The sequence below is a fragment of the Sceloporus occidentalis genome, unplaced genomic scaffold (assembly GCF_023333645.1).
Source record: "Sceloporus occidentalis isolate IW3139 unplaced genomic scaffold, rSceOcc1.0.p SCAF_47, whole genome shotgun sequence".
Taxonomy (NCBI): Eukaryota; Metazoa; Chordata; class Lepidosauria; order Squamata; family Phrynosomatidae; genus Sceloporus; species Sceloporus occidentalis.
In genome coordinates, this window is record NW_028317027.1 from 1,205,974 (window position 1) to 1,221,153 (window position 15,180).

The window sequence follows — 15,180 nt, forward strand, 5'->3', positions numbered from 1 at the left end:
ATTAGGGACATTTGATTCATGACACTAGCCAGGAAGCGAACTGGCATCGAAGAGACACTGGCACCACCACCAGCAGCAGCAGCAGCAGAATTGGGAAAGGCGAATGAGTGGGCAATTGGCGACCCACTCACCTGTTTCACCCCAGAGCAAAGCATCCAAACACTGTCAGTCCTTGGCGTTTGGGAGCGGACTTCCAGAGCTCAGACACAAGGCCCTAGCGTAAGCTGGCTACATTGGCGGAGGTAGCAGGCGTTGCCACACCGCAGCAAGTGCAACCAGGGGGGAGAAACTGCCCTTACCATAAGGGACATTTGAGGCATGACACTAGCCAGGAAGCGAACTGGCAGAGAAGAGACACTGGCACCACCACCACCAGCAGCAGCAGCAGCATTGGAAAAGGCGAATGAGTGGGCAATTGACGACCCGCTCACCTGTTTCACCCCAGGGCAAAGCATCCAAAAACTGTCAGTCCTTGGCGTTTGGGAGCGGACTTCCAGAACTCAGACACAAGGCCCTAGCGTAAGCTGGCTACACCGGCGGAGGTAGCAGGCGTTGCCACACCGCAACAAGTGCAACCAGGGGGGAGAAACTACCCTTACCATCAGGGACATTCGAGGCATGACACTAGCCAGGAAGCGAACTGGCATTGAAGAGAGACACTGGCACCACCACCAGCAGCAGCAGAATTGGGAAAGGCGAATGAGTGGGCAATTGACGACCCGCTCACCTGTTTCACCCCAGGGCAAAGCATCCAAGCACTGTCAGTCCTTGGCGTTTGGGAGCAGACCTACAGAACTCAGACACAAGGCCCTAGCATAAGCTAGCTACACCGGCGGAGGTAGCAGGCGTTGCCACACCGCAGCAAGTGCAACCAGGGGGGAGAAACTACCCTTTCCATTAGGGACATCTGAGGCATGATTTCAGCCAGGAAGCGAACTGGCAAAAGATACTGGCACCACCACCAGCAGCAGCGTTGGAAACGGAAAAAGGTGAATGAGTGGGCAATTGACGACCCACTCACCTGTTTCACCCCAGGGCAAAGCATCCAAAGACTGTCAGTCCTAGGCGTTTGGGAGCGGACTTACAGAGCTCAGACACTAGGCCCTAGCGTAAATTGGCTACACCAGCGGAGGTAGCAGGCATTGCCACACCGCAGCAAGTGCAACCAGGGGGAGAAACTACCTTAAACATTAGAGAGAAAAAATTTAACTTTCCAAGCTAAGAGCTGGGTAACCCAATTTGGGCAGATTGAATTTAAGAAAGGCAATCTGCTCCATCAGATGAGGTGCCATGCGTGAGCGCTGTGGACTCAGTATGTTTCCAGTCATAGAAAACACGCGCTCACTTTGAACAGTGGTTGGCGGACATGATAGAAGCTGCTGCGCAACCCATGAGAGTGCAGGCCACACACTCTTCTTTTCATCCCAGTAGCTAAGAGGATCAACATTAGGAGCAGAAGGAACTTCACAGAGGTAAAGTTTGACCATTTCAGCAGCACTACTCTCCTTTCTGCTGCTAGCTCTGTCAGATGGTCCAACTATACTGCCAAGTGCCTCTTCCCAAAACGCAGCTGCTCCACTCAGCTGTGTTGTGCTGCTTGTGGCACTGCTGCTGATGCTGCTGCTAGGGGTAGCAGACCACATCATCTCTTCCTCCTCCTGCACCTCACCCTCCTCGGACAGCATTCCCATTTTACGCTGCCAGTCACGCACCTTGTTGACCAATTGCTCCCGGTAGCTACTGAGAACATTGAATTTCAAAGCTAGCTTTCCCTTAATTCTTGGATCACAAAGGCACGCTAGCATCATTTCGGGACTCTCTTCCATTCGCTTGCGAAGGTGTACTTTTAGCAGATCCTTCAGCTTCCTGACTATGGCTGCTACGTCAGGATGTAGAGTGCCACCTTGAACAGCCTCACGGTTTCCAAGGAACACATCCATCTTGCTGCCTAGATGGGAGAACACTGGGATTACCTGGGCCAGACTGGCAGTGTTTGAGCTTAAATTTTCTGTGGCATCCCTGAATGGTTTAAGGACTGCCACTAGCTGGGCGATCACTGTCCAATCCTCCCTATTCAATGGAGAGGTAATCCCAATATTGTGCTCTGAGGCAAGATTATGGATTGCCCTCTGCTGCTCCAAAATCCTCTCTAGCATGTCTAACGTGGAGTTCCACCGTGTACTGACATCCTGACGTAGGCAGTGTACGGGAAGACCTGACCTCTCTTGCTCTTCCCTCAAAAGTTGGCTAGCCTTAACACTATGGTGAAAGTGCCCAGCGATCTTTCTGCAGCGGGACAGAACTACTGCTGCCACATTAGTTCCTTCTGACATTGCTGCCTTCACTACAAGATGGATGATGTGGGCTGCACAGCGCACACCAACAATATGACCATCTCGCAGCGCTTTCACCATATTGGCACCTCCGTCAGTTACCACAAAACCAACTTCAACATTGGTGCCCGCCTCTGCTCCCACCCAAAGGCTAAACATTTTCCTAATCGCATGCAGAATATTTTGGGAAGTGTGCTTTTCATCCATCACTTCTGCATGGAGAAGGAATGATCGGTAGCCTGCTGCAGCAACTTCCTTAGACACACCGGGCTGCCACCAGTGTGCTGTCAAAGAAAGAAAGGCATGCTGGGCGCTAGGTGCACTCCACAAATCTGTAGTGAAATGAACACACTGACCAGCAGCCTTGGAAAGCTCCTCTTTCACTGCTGCAACACAGGACCGATACAGCGAGGGGACAATGTTCCTGCTGAAAGTGGAACGTGACGGAACTGTGTATTGTGGAGCCACAGCCGCCATCAATTGTTTGAAAGGCTCCCCTTCAATCATGGAGAAGGATGCCCCTCCAACAGCAATGAACTGACCAATAAGTCGCGTTACTTTATTGGCCTGCTGTTTGGGCATCGTTCTCTTGGAGTGGAATGCCCCAAATTCTTCCAGGGTGGGCTGGGCATGCAGTGCTCCAACCTGCCTTGGTCTCTGGCTGCCAGCACTAGTTGCTGCTGCTGCTGCTGCTGCTATTGGCTCAGAAGAAGAAGCTGTTGGGGTTTTTCCACGGCCACCAGCTATGCTGCCTGCACTAAGTTTTACCTCTGCATCTTTCCCCAATAGCACAGCGTTGTGTTGAGTGCTGAGGTGATGCTTCATGCTAGCACTGGTAAAATGGCCAGACACTTTCCCTCTGCTTATTAGCTTCCCACAATGTTTGCACTTTCCATAGCGCCCTTCTTCAACATTTTCAAAGTGCTCCCAAATTGGGGCGCGCATAGCCTTGGAGTGTGCCTTGGGTGCTGCTCTTACTGCTCGGGGTGGATGAACAGAGGCAGAACTAGTGGTGGTGGGACTGGTGGTAACAGTACTGGCCATAGTGGGACTGCTAATTGCTTTAGATTTGCTAGGTTTTGCTGCTGCTGCTGGTGGTGGTGATGGTGATGATCGTAGCGGAGAAGGTGGAGGCTCAGGGGAAAATTGTGCACTAGTCATTTGGACACTGCTCCCTGAGGAATCTGATTCCTGACCACTCATCTCCTCTACTTCCTCTGGCTCATAGTCTAGCTCTTCATTAGCCAGATCGAATGGAATTCCTGCTAGGCTGGAGCTAAGACTGATATCGTCGTGAGACTCGTGACTAGTAGTAGTGCGAGCAGGAAGAATAGACTCTGCACTTGGCCTCTCAGTCTCAGGCTCCTCTGCTACCTCGCTAGGTGGAGTTCCACTATGTGTAGCCCTCTCTCTAACTGTCTTTACAAAAATTTTGTAAGGACTTGGTGGCTTGCTAGAGGTACTAGGAGGACATGGCGTGGCGGTACCAGTGGGAACAGTAGGCGCAGCACTAGTGGTGGTAGAGGCGGGGGTGGTGGTGGTGGTGGTTTTCCCTACAAAGGAATGAGATCGCTTTGGTTTGGGACCCCTCTGAGTCTTGCTGCTAATTTGGCTCTGCTTGGTACCTTGCATGCTGCTGGTGGATGGGGAAGATGCTGCTTGGGGCAAAAGGCACTTCTTTTTAGTCACTGGGCTGGTACTACTTGTGCTACCCTTTAACTTTGAACGTGCTTCTGGTGCTTTAGGCTTTCCGTAAAAAACCATAGAGCTTGTGGGCCTAGCCGCACTACTACTGCCTGCTTTTGGTGCCTTTCCTTTACTTGATGATCCTTCAAGCAATGCTTCCCCAAATGATAAGCGAGAGCTTGGCCTACTTGGCCGACTAGACTGACGCAAAGGCTGCATCTTAGAGCTGGTGGTGGTGCTGGTGGTGGTGCTGGTGGTGGTGGTGGTGGTGGTAGATGGAGCTTGTCCCTCCTTAGTCCCAAAAGGAGGATCCATTTCAAATTTTGTGTTGTGTGTGTAGTGTAGTGTAGTGTAGTGTAGTGTAGTGTTTAAAAAACTATAAAAAAAAAAATAAAAAAATAAAAATAAAAAAAAGGAAAAACGAATTAAAGACAAAAAAATTAGAGGAAGTTCTCTTCAGTGCTACTGCTTAAAAAGTAAAACTATGCACTACTGCACTGTGCTGTGTGCAATCTGCCAAAATCCTAAAGTTATTGAAATTATTAACTCAAGATTAACTATTTAATAACTAGCAGTATTTTATTTTTAATTTGAATTTACACGGGCCTAAGAGCTTAGCCTACCACTATGCTAGCCTAAAGCTATATTTCCTTACTATAAGTCTACCTCTAGGCAGACGCTCTCAAACCCACTAAGCTAAAGTGAGGTTAAATCAGATTCAGTATATGATTTATTAATTAATATTAAGTTATATAATATTAATAGATTAGAACTAATTTACTTATATATTATGTATTATAGATAGAAGAATATAGATTATGAATTAGAATTTAGAATTAGAATTACTTATATTATAGATTATGAATTAGAATATTATTATTTATAATATATTATAGATTAAGATTAAAGAAGATTAGAATTATTTTAGTACTACAGCTAGTAGCTTGAAGCTTTGCTTAGTACAGCTCGTCACAGTCAATTTTTCTTGAAAAGAATTAGAAATAAAATAAAATGTCACAGCAAAACAGTTATCTTCACTGCTTGCTGCACTCACTAGCCCAACAAGTTCACTTCACTGATGGACTGAGGTGAGCAAAACACTAAGGGTACTTTTAATAAAATTGAAATAAAATGTAAAATAAATGAGAAAATCTTTGCAAAACAGTTAACGTCACTGCTTGCTGATCAAAAAAAAACACAGCACTTATGCGGCTGCACTCACTAGCCCAACAAGTTCACTTCACTGATGGACTGAGGTGAGCAAAACAAATGAAATAAAATGAAAGATTAATTAAGAAAAATTGACTTGGTCTCTTACTGTTGCTAAAACAAAGCACAAACTATAGAGCTGCAGCACCAGTACTAATAAGATTAGCTGAACTATACGCTAGTAGTAATTAATTAATATTATTACTTTTATTTATAGCTAATTTAATTAACTATTAAGATAAGAAAGAATTAGAGAATTATTGATATTACTGATTTTAGATTAGACACTAGTAGATGTTCTGAATGTCTACAGTACACTCTACACTAGTATACTATTACTAACTATAACTGACAAATATATATATAATTTTATAATGAATTCAATTATTAATTATATTAATTAATATTACTGATTTTAAATTAGACACTAGTAGATGAATGTCTACAGTACACTCTACACTAGTATACTATAGTATATATATATATGACTGACAAATATATATATATATATAATATTATAATGAACTATTAAATTATAGATTCTATTAAATTGTAATTTATAAATTCTATTTAATTTATTTAAGCAGGACAGGCAATAGGCACTAGTGCCAGCCCAGGGCAAGGGCACCCCAGTGCCACTGAGGCACTGGGTGCACTGTCAACTCAACAGCACTTACACTAAAGTTGATGACAAATTAATTTTAAAAAAATTAAATTAATCAAATTATTATTATTAAATATATTAATTAAGTAGCACTGAAGTGAGGATGAAGTACACAGTGAGAAATGGCAGGCTAAGGCTTACCAGTCTCACACAGAACAGAACAATCTCTCTCTGTAACGCTCGGATGCAGCACAGCAGTGTTGCCAAAGCAGTCACAGCGAAAAATGAATGGATCTCTCAGGCAAGCTCTGGTCTTATAAAGGCGCCTTCAGAATTCAAAAAACAGCAGCACAGGCATTGGACGAGACCCTTAGCGTTACGTCACAAGAGTGAGCTGATTGGACAGACGAGGATCAGCTCACTCCTGTTTGAAATTTTGGCGGTTGCGCGGCAAAAACGAAGACGATCACGAAGAATCTTCGAATCTTCGTGATTGTGAGTCTTCGTCTTCGCCTACGGTTTGCCGGCACTGTATTCTGTTCTACGTTCCTTCGGAACGAACAAAAAAACGGCCTCTTCGTGCTCGTTTTCATGTTCGCCCGAAGACGAATGCACAAGTCTAGTGGGAATTATGGTCAGGCTTTGCTACTGTTAAGGGTGTAGATATGTTAGATGCTGGAGTCGAATCGGCTTTGCAGTTCGTTTTGGATTTAATTAACAAGAAGTTTTCACGTTCTTTTATAGATAAATGTTTGTTGGGTATTTCTTTCTTTTTTAAGTTATCAGGTCAAAAGAATATTTTCAAATAGTTCTTGATAAAACAGATTTTGAAAGGTTACAGTAGTTTGCGGCACACGCAGGATTCAAGAAAACCTATATCATATGATTTACTGCGTGAGTTAATTGGTATTTTGGACATTTGTTGGAACAAATTGGAAGCTTGCCTATTCAAGACTGCATTTGTTATCGCTTTTTTCGGAGCTTTTCGTATTGGTGAGCTAGTGGCTGCCAATAATCGGGGTGGCTCTGGATTACAGTATAATGATGTTATTTGTGGTAAAACGTTGAAAATATTTTTGAGATCGTCAAAAACGGACAAACAAGCAAAGGGTTTCTGGATTGTGTTGCAAAGGGTTCATGGGGGCGGTATTTGCCCAGTAAAGATGTCTGAGGCTTTTGGGGCTCAGCGTCCTAAGGTTTCTGGTAACTGGCTGGTACATGGGTCAGGCCAGCCTTTAACAATTTTTCAGTTCAGAAGTGTGCTTAAGAAGTGTTTCGTGGCACTGGGTCTGGGTAGTGAGAAGTATTCCACGCATTCTATCCGCATCGGGGCAGCAACTGAAGCGGCTAGGCTGGGTTTAGATGAATCAATTATTAAAAGAATTGGAAGATGGGAAACTGACCGCTTTAAAATTTATGTTAGACCTAACCTGTTGTAGGATGTTAACGTTTTTTTTTCTTTCAGGTCAACATCCAAAAATAGTATGGATTGTTGGACATTCTATTGTTTTCTGGGCTCAGAGAAGAGCGGAAACAAGGAGAGGTGGAGAAAACCTTGGTTTTGAAGATAAGGAAGTTAAAGTTTATTGGTTGGGCATTAGGGGTATGGGCATTTGTCAACTAGAAAGTATTTTGTTGGAATATGTTAACATGTTTCCGTGGCCAAATATCATTATTATTCATTGTGGTGGTAATGATTTAGGAAAAATTAAGTCTATAGAACTATTGCTGTTCTTTAAAGAAATGATACCTAATATCAATAATTATTTTAGTGAAGCCTTAATTATTTGGTTGGAGATGATACCCAGGCTTATATGGCTCAGCAGAGTAGACTTCAGAGCGTTAGAAAGGGTTAGGCGTAAGCTCAATAGGTCTATGGAGAAATTTATGGTTTTAGAAGGGGGTATTAGTTTTCGGCATAAGGATCTTGAAGGTGGTTGTAAGGGTTTTTATAGAGCTGATGGAATTAATTTATCTGATATCTGATATGTTTAATTTGAATTTACAAAGTATGGTGGAGCAGGCCGTGGTTTTTATGGGATGGGCCTCAAATGGTTAATTAACCATTTGTGGCGTTTGGGTGAACTGGTGGTTCAGTGGGCCTTCTGGCTTTAGGGCGGATGGCCTGGATTATTGGTAAAGTTTGTGGCACTCTGGGTTTGGGCCAAGAGTGTTTAATATGTTACAAATCAGTTGGATTTATGAATGAGTCATGTTTTATTGGTAATTGTATTTTAAGCTAAAGAAAAGACCACGGCCTGTTTTATCCAATTTCAGTTGTTTGTCTTTATTTATTATGCGACCATATATATATTTTTGTTCATGTTTGGTTCTTTGTCGTGTTGTTTAGGCATATCCCTTACAATCAGATGGATAGCTCTGGCTGAGCTTAGCAGCCAGGGCGACATGTTATTGTGGGGATAAGGGGTCAATTATAGGTCAGGCAGGTTAGCTAGGTATAAGAGGTTGAGGTCAAAAGTTCAGTCTAGGTATATAGTGACAGAAAGGTTAGGGTCAGAAGTTCAAGTGATAAAAAAAATAAATAAAACGTGGTAGAATGTTCTTTCTGCGCTCGCGTCACTTAGTTTTCCCGCCCTTTTTCGCTCGTGGGTGGCTCGCGATGCGCAAAAAAAGCTGGGAATTTGGGTTATAAATAGCACCGTTTTGAGGTGCTGCTCATTACCTGCGGCGAACTGCAAGCTGTCTGCACTGACCTCATAGCAGCATCTAGTGAGCAGCAGCATAGCAGGAGAGCCAAAGGAGAAGATGGAGGAACTTCTTTGCCGGCAACCGCCCTCCCACCCATACAGATCTTGATTCCTTTTAATTGTCGTGGCTTTTATTGGGGTTAAGGTTGCCCTTTTTTTATTATAAGGGTGAACTGGTGGTTCAGTGGGCCTTCTGGCTTTAGGGCGGATGGCCTGGATTATTGGTAACGTTTGTGGCACTCTGGGTTTGGGCCAAGAGTGTTTAATATGTTACAAATCAGTTGGATTTATGAATGAGTCATGTTTTATTGATAATTGTATTTTAAGCTAAGTAAAAGACCACGGACTGTTTTATCCAATTTCAGTTGTTTGTCTTTATTTATTATGCGACCATATGTATATTTTTGTTCATGTTTGGTTCTTTTTCGTGTTGTTTAGGTATATCCCTTACAATCACATGTATTATCTTCTAACCCTTTATTTTATGTGTGCTTACCTTGCCCTATTCTGTGTGTTGTGTAGTGCAATATAGTATGCATTTTTAGACATTGTGGGAGGTGTGTTTTGGGAACGTAGATATTTTTGATGAACTAAGTATGACTATACATCATAATAACTCACACAAACCTTTGTTGCTGCCCTTTAGCTAGTATTCTATATGTCTCTTAAAAAAAATGATGCTTGGACCACACAGGACGAGATACAGGTGACACAGGAACCAGTGCCAAGATGACAGGCCAAATCTGGGTCAAACAACAAGCCAGGTCAAAACCAGTTGGCCTGACCAGTTTGCCACAGCCGAATTAAAGAGACAAATTGTAAACAGAGGCCAAGCCAGGACAAACCAAACAGAATAAGAAGCCAAATATGAGGTCAAGGATAAGCTAGGTCAGAAAAGAATCAGATACACAAGAGCAATAACCAACCAAAGGTAAGATGTAGATTGAAGAATCAGCCTTATAGGGCACTTCCTGGTTCACCTAGGGTCAAATTCCCTAGAATTGGGCCCAAAGATGTCACTTGCGCGCGCTCGGTCCTCCGATTACACTGCGAGTAAGGTGTTGCCATGGCCTACTCGTGAGAGAAGCGTAGGATCAAACAGAGAGGCACGGGATCCTATGATTGCGAAGGTAAGTACTGACAGTTTTTGACTAATTTAGCCAGGCACGGCTCATGCAATACTTTGGGTGGCTTATCCATCTGTAACTAAAACTCAGTTTTACACTCTTCCATTCTCTTTGAATTGGAATTAAAGTAAACATTTTTTTTTTATTTTACAGAAAACCTGTTTTAATTGTCAATGTCAAAATGTCCCCAGCTTTAAATAACACAAAACTATTTCCAGACAACAGTATAGTTAATGTGATACTTTTAAATGCTTGGAATATTTACCACGGTTTCAATATAGTCAATACACACACGTATTAACTGATTTACAAGAGACCAATGTTCTCTTAAACTTTGTTTTAGAAATGCCTGCTTTCCACGCAGATGATTTTGAAACAGATGTTATACACATATATAATTACTTAAGGCTCAATCTGTGCTATATGCATTTACTTACAGCTGGAGAATATGAGTGGACATGAATGTTCGTCCATGGGAAAGTTGTGAAGTTGTAATTGGCATTCTGCATTGATTGTGAGTCTGAAATAAAGAATGTATTATTAACAAGTTAAGAAAGTTGGCGTAGGAAGCCTCAATGCACAAAGCAAGTATTGTGTAAATATCACAAACAATCACATATGCCATATTGAGTAACACATATTAATAAAAGTATTAATAAAAAATAAAGGTTTTAAATATAGTTGACATAGTAGCTAGGGCTAATCATATTTTGTAACACAAGATTGATTTGCAATTTTGTTGGACTTCGTTAGGTTTTTATTATTATTATTATTATTATTATTATTATCCTATACTTATAAAATACATTCAGAAAAATTTCATAATACAAATATAACAACCAGAAAATAATATGTAAAAGGAAACAGATAACAAAACAAACAAAAAAATACATATACATATACATATACTTACATAAATACATACTTCCAATCCAAAACAAAACACCCCTGAGATAGCAGTAGACATCGGATCTGGCAGAGTAATAGCATTTCAGAGGAGCTGAGTCTACATAGGCCTTCAAGCGATCATCAGCTCAATTTCTTTGGATCAATTTGTCAAAAAGCCCAAATTTTGCTAGTCCATACCCATTATATTTTGTTATACCCTGTTCCATTTTGAACTAATATATGGTTTTGGTTTTCATCTCAAACTAATCTGGGACTTTTTGTCTCTTCCAATTTCAAGCAATTAGAAGCTTTTCATTATTAATATCTTCTTTAGATATAAACGGCCAGTCAAGGTGCAGCAGAGAATATCCAACATAAAGGGAATGAGTAATTTAAGAGGTCAACATAGCCACCATATGTATAAAAAACCTTCAATAATTGTGACCAATAGTCTTTTCCACAAGTTTTCAGGGGTCCGTATGCCTTTAACAGCTTCTACAATTGTGATACAGCTGTTACAGAAAACAACTGCTATTGTATTAGCTATTCCAATGAAATTAAAATATAATCTCGGTAAAGGTTTATTTCACAGTCTTATGTGTTAGTCCCAAAACTAAAGTCCCTACTGACTTTGTCCTTAATATGCTTAATATCAGCTGCTAGAGGTTCAAGCGTTAAAAATATACAACAAAGGCAAGAGAAGGCACCCTTGTTGCGTTCCCTTAATGATACTAAACCATTCCGTATCTATTTCTGGGCCTACAGTTCTAGCAGAAGCCACTATATTTGTAGTGCCATTATATACAGTTAATACCAGTTAATCCACATGCTATTAATATCAGTTAATCTACATGATATTAATGTGTTACCCAGAAAATCCCATCTGGTCCATTCAAAGGCCTTCTCAATATCTACAGAGGGTCAGAAGAGTTACTGAAGAGTTATTCAACAGTTACACAACTGATGGGCTACATCTAAAACATTGATCACTCGCCTAATATTATTCATTGATGATCTACCCGGTTCAAAACTAACCTGGTTGTGATGCATCAGGTCTGGGATGATTTAAGGCTAAGATTTTAAGCTTCTGTGCTAGAATACTGGCGTAGACTTTAATGTCAAAATTTAAAACTGAAATGGGATGGTAATTTGCTTGTTTCTCATGGTTTTTATCCTGTTTAGGTATAGGTACAATGTTTGCGCTAAGCATGTCATTGGAAAATATGCCTTCTGTGGTAATATAATTGAAAGTTCTAGCTAGGTGTCCAGCTAGCTGTTATTTAAGTATTTATAAAATGTATTACTAAAACTGTCCATCCCTGGTACTATCAGTTTGTCTATAGCTTATTTAATTTCCTCCACCAGGAAAGGCTTCTATTGTCAAAATACTCCTGGGGTTGGCCTGGTCTTCATCTCTTGGGGGATTATAGAAGGACTCCATTAGGCATCTTAATTGGAGTACGGTGAATTTATGATGTTTCTTGAACAGATGTGCAAAGGGAAAATATTTACTGAAACAAGAAATGTCCCTGTAATCTGCAGAACATATCTTGATTCCTCCCCAGTGCCCTTGCCTACAAATACATTCAACAAAAGTTTATTTACACAGGAAGTACCTAAAAATTGAACATAAATAAATAAATCCTATTTCTTACTGGAGCCTTCTCTGGTTTATACTAAACTCTTCTGTATTGCATTGCAACGCCTGCACAGATTGACTTCTGTCTGGCAATGAAAGAGTTAATGTATCTATGTTAATTGTCTTTAAGTGTAGCCTGGTCGATTGTGTATGTGCTGCGTGTTTTATCTTCAACAGGAATTTAAATATTCAAATATATTTTACAAATTGGGTGTAGTTTGTAGAATTTTGATAACAAGGCAGAGAAAACAGGAGTATTTTCTTTTCCCAAGGAATATTGGTGTATTCTCTAAACAGAATATCTCCACAAACTGTGATCCTGTGTATATTTGTGAACAATGCCAATAATTACTGATAGGCCATGCCAACCTTAATATTTTAAAACTGGAATACATGCCAGTATGCCTGTGGGGTTTTTCAAACATTTTCTGGGATAAAAGAATGAACTATTTATCGCAATATAAACACCCAGGAAATATTTTAGCCAGCTAAAAAAAGACATTTTACAGAGTAAAAGCCACAGATTTAAGGTTTTTTTAATGTTCAGAATGAATTATCTATAACAGTATCAGGGCTCTGTGTGGGCTAGTCAAGTTCTCCCACACCAAACTCATCCAACCATGTCTTTATGGACCTCACTTTTTGCAAGAAACTTTGGACAATGCTATGCTTCCAAATCTGTGAAAAAAGTTTGGAGAAGACCATTTTCTATTCCAGCATGACTCTGCCCCAGTGCACAAAGCAAGGTCCATAAAGACGTTGGATGTGTTTAGTTTAGTCTTCTGGCTTGTCTGGTAGATGTAGATCCAAAACATATCCTGTGTTGCTACTGTTGGTGAAACTACAAGTCTATGCCTATGGTTAGCCTGCCATAAACCTAATTTCATGTTACCAGCCGTTAAAATATAGGCAAAGGTAGCTTGTTTTGTGAGAAGAACATTTGTGATTACTGACATACGCAAGGCTTTATTTGTGTAACCAGCAGGTAGACACAGATCATTATCAGCACTGAATAAACTGCTAAAACTTGGTCTGTTCTGATCTGTGATGTGAAATACCAAAAATTTTATTACTATCTTTTATTTATATAACGCCAACAATTTACACAATGCTTCTTACAATACATATACTCAAGGTGTAATGATGCTGATGTGATTTTTAAAAGATTTAAAAAAAGAAGTGAGATAGGCAGAGGCAGCGTGTTGGAAGAAAATTATTTAGGACCCAGCACGAAGCAAGTTTTAGAGCTGTACTCATTTGCCTCAGCTGAAGTCACTATATAAGTGCTGGAACTTTTATAAGGCTGGTTGCAACCAGCTTTATAAAAGAATGTATCTTGGCTATGAAGCTGCAACATTTTGGAATGGTGCTGCGAGGGAAAACTCACATTTAGGGCTTTAGTGATACTATTTGAAGAAGAGTGGTTTGATAAGTAATGTCATTATGTGTGGTTCCTGCATGTTAGCTGATTTGAAATAGTATGCAGGAGCTATACATTGTTTTTAACTGCTGTTGTGGTAGCTGGCAGTTTATCTAAACTGCCTATTGGTCTATTGGACATTTAACCAGTGGTCTCTCCCGGCCAAGTTGCGGTACCAGGATTTTAAAAGTCTGTACAAGCGACTCTATCGGTCGCCAGCAGGGGGCTCGTCTGCCATCAACCAATGAAGTACAGGTGCACTTCATTGATGGGAGAGGAGGCCCCTGCCGGCGACCGATAGCGTTGCTTGTATGGACATTTGAAATACTGGTGCCAAAGCTGCTGCGTAGCACGTACCGTGTTAACTCCATATTAACGCCTTCCACAAACACGAAGAATGTACACGAATATTCGCCCCAACCGAACACAGGAACGGGCGAATATTCGTGGAATCCGAAAAAAATTTCCCCCACGAAGACGAACACAAATAGTTTGTCGGCATCCAATAAAAACCCTGTTTTATATAATAACATGAATATAAAATATATAAAATAAGTTAAGTTACTTGCTTCTCAATTCAAATTATATATTTTTTATATATATTTCTAAAAATAAACTGCTACTCTTATTTTATATATATATATATATATATATATATATATATATACATTTCTTATTTTTGGAAGGTAACTGGGAAGCGTCGGAGGGGAAAGGGATTTTTAACATTAAAAATACAAGAGCTGATACATTTAAAGGAGTACCTTAATGTGTACAAAATTTTTCCATCGTTCCATATTCGAAGAAGTTGATTGGGAGTAGTAATCCAATGTGCTTCTGCTGTCTTTGAATTCCGGAAGATGGTGTCAGGGATCCAAATCAATCCAACCATATTGCTGTTAAGGGTTAAAATCTTCATAGTGCTATTGAACCTGAGGCGACTGTCGGTCCATGTCTGAGCAAAAAATATGTCTATTTGGTATTCCTACGGAATAAAAAAACAATAATTTTAATGACTACTGCCCCTTACCACTCAGAATGTGGCTTCACAATTTTTTGCTTGAAGATCATTACATTGCTACATTGCTACATATCTAGCATATAATACCTCAATTAATTTTCACTTTGAATCTGTTCTAGCACACACACTGTGTGATTTCTTAGTTCCTGGTAAGCTACGCAAAAATCTGCTCATTTTTTTACAGTGAAGTTCCTCTTATAGCAAAATTGTATAGCACTCTCATATTTGTTGAAGATGTGGATTATCAAATGGTGATTTTCTTCATATTTGGTGGTCATGCAATAAGATCAATGTGTTCTGGTTGGAGGCATTTAACCATGCAGAACACTTGATAGGACAAAAATAACTCTAAACACTGTGTTATATTTAAACTGGCCCATATTGAACAAACAGGCTAATGTTTTTTTTCTAAAACAAATTATGGTAAGAACTAAGATATCAATTGCTAAATACTGGAACACTTGAGACGTACCACTTTGGCTGACCATAAAAATTTAAGTTAAGAACCAATGCAAAATGCAGAGAGGTATATGGAAGCAAGAAATTTA

General features: G+C 40.5%; 1 protein-coding gene across 2 annotated transcripts in view; it reads right to left on the reverse strand.

Annotated features, from left to right (window-relative positions):
- Positions 1 to 15,180, reverse strand: part of LOC149289182 (gamma-aminobutyric acid receptor subunit gamma-3) — a 257,576-nt gene that overhangs the window by 77,531 nt on the left and 164,865 nt on the right. For both annotated transcript variants that reach the window (XM_089490811.1, XM_089490810.1), the window contains 2 exons: positions 14,376 to 14,596; positions 10,105 to 10,187 (listed from right to left, as the gene is read on the reverse strand). In XM_089490811.1, the coding sequence (XP_089346937.1) occupies positions 10,105 to 10,187; positions 14,376 to 14,596 (304 nt within the window). The remainder of the gene's footprint in view (positions 1 to 10,104; positions 10,188 to 14,375; positions 14,597 to 15,180) is intronic.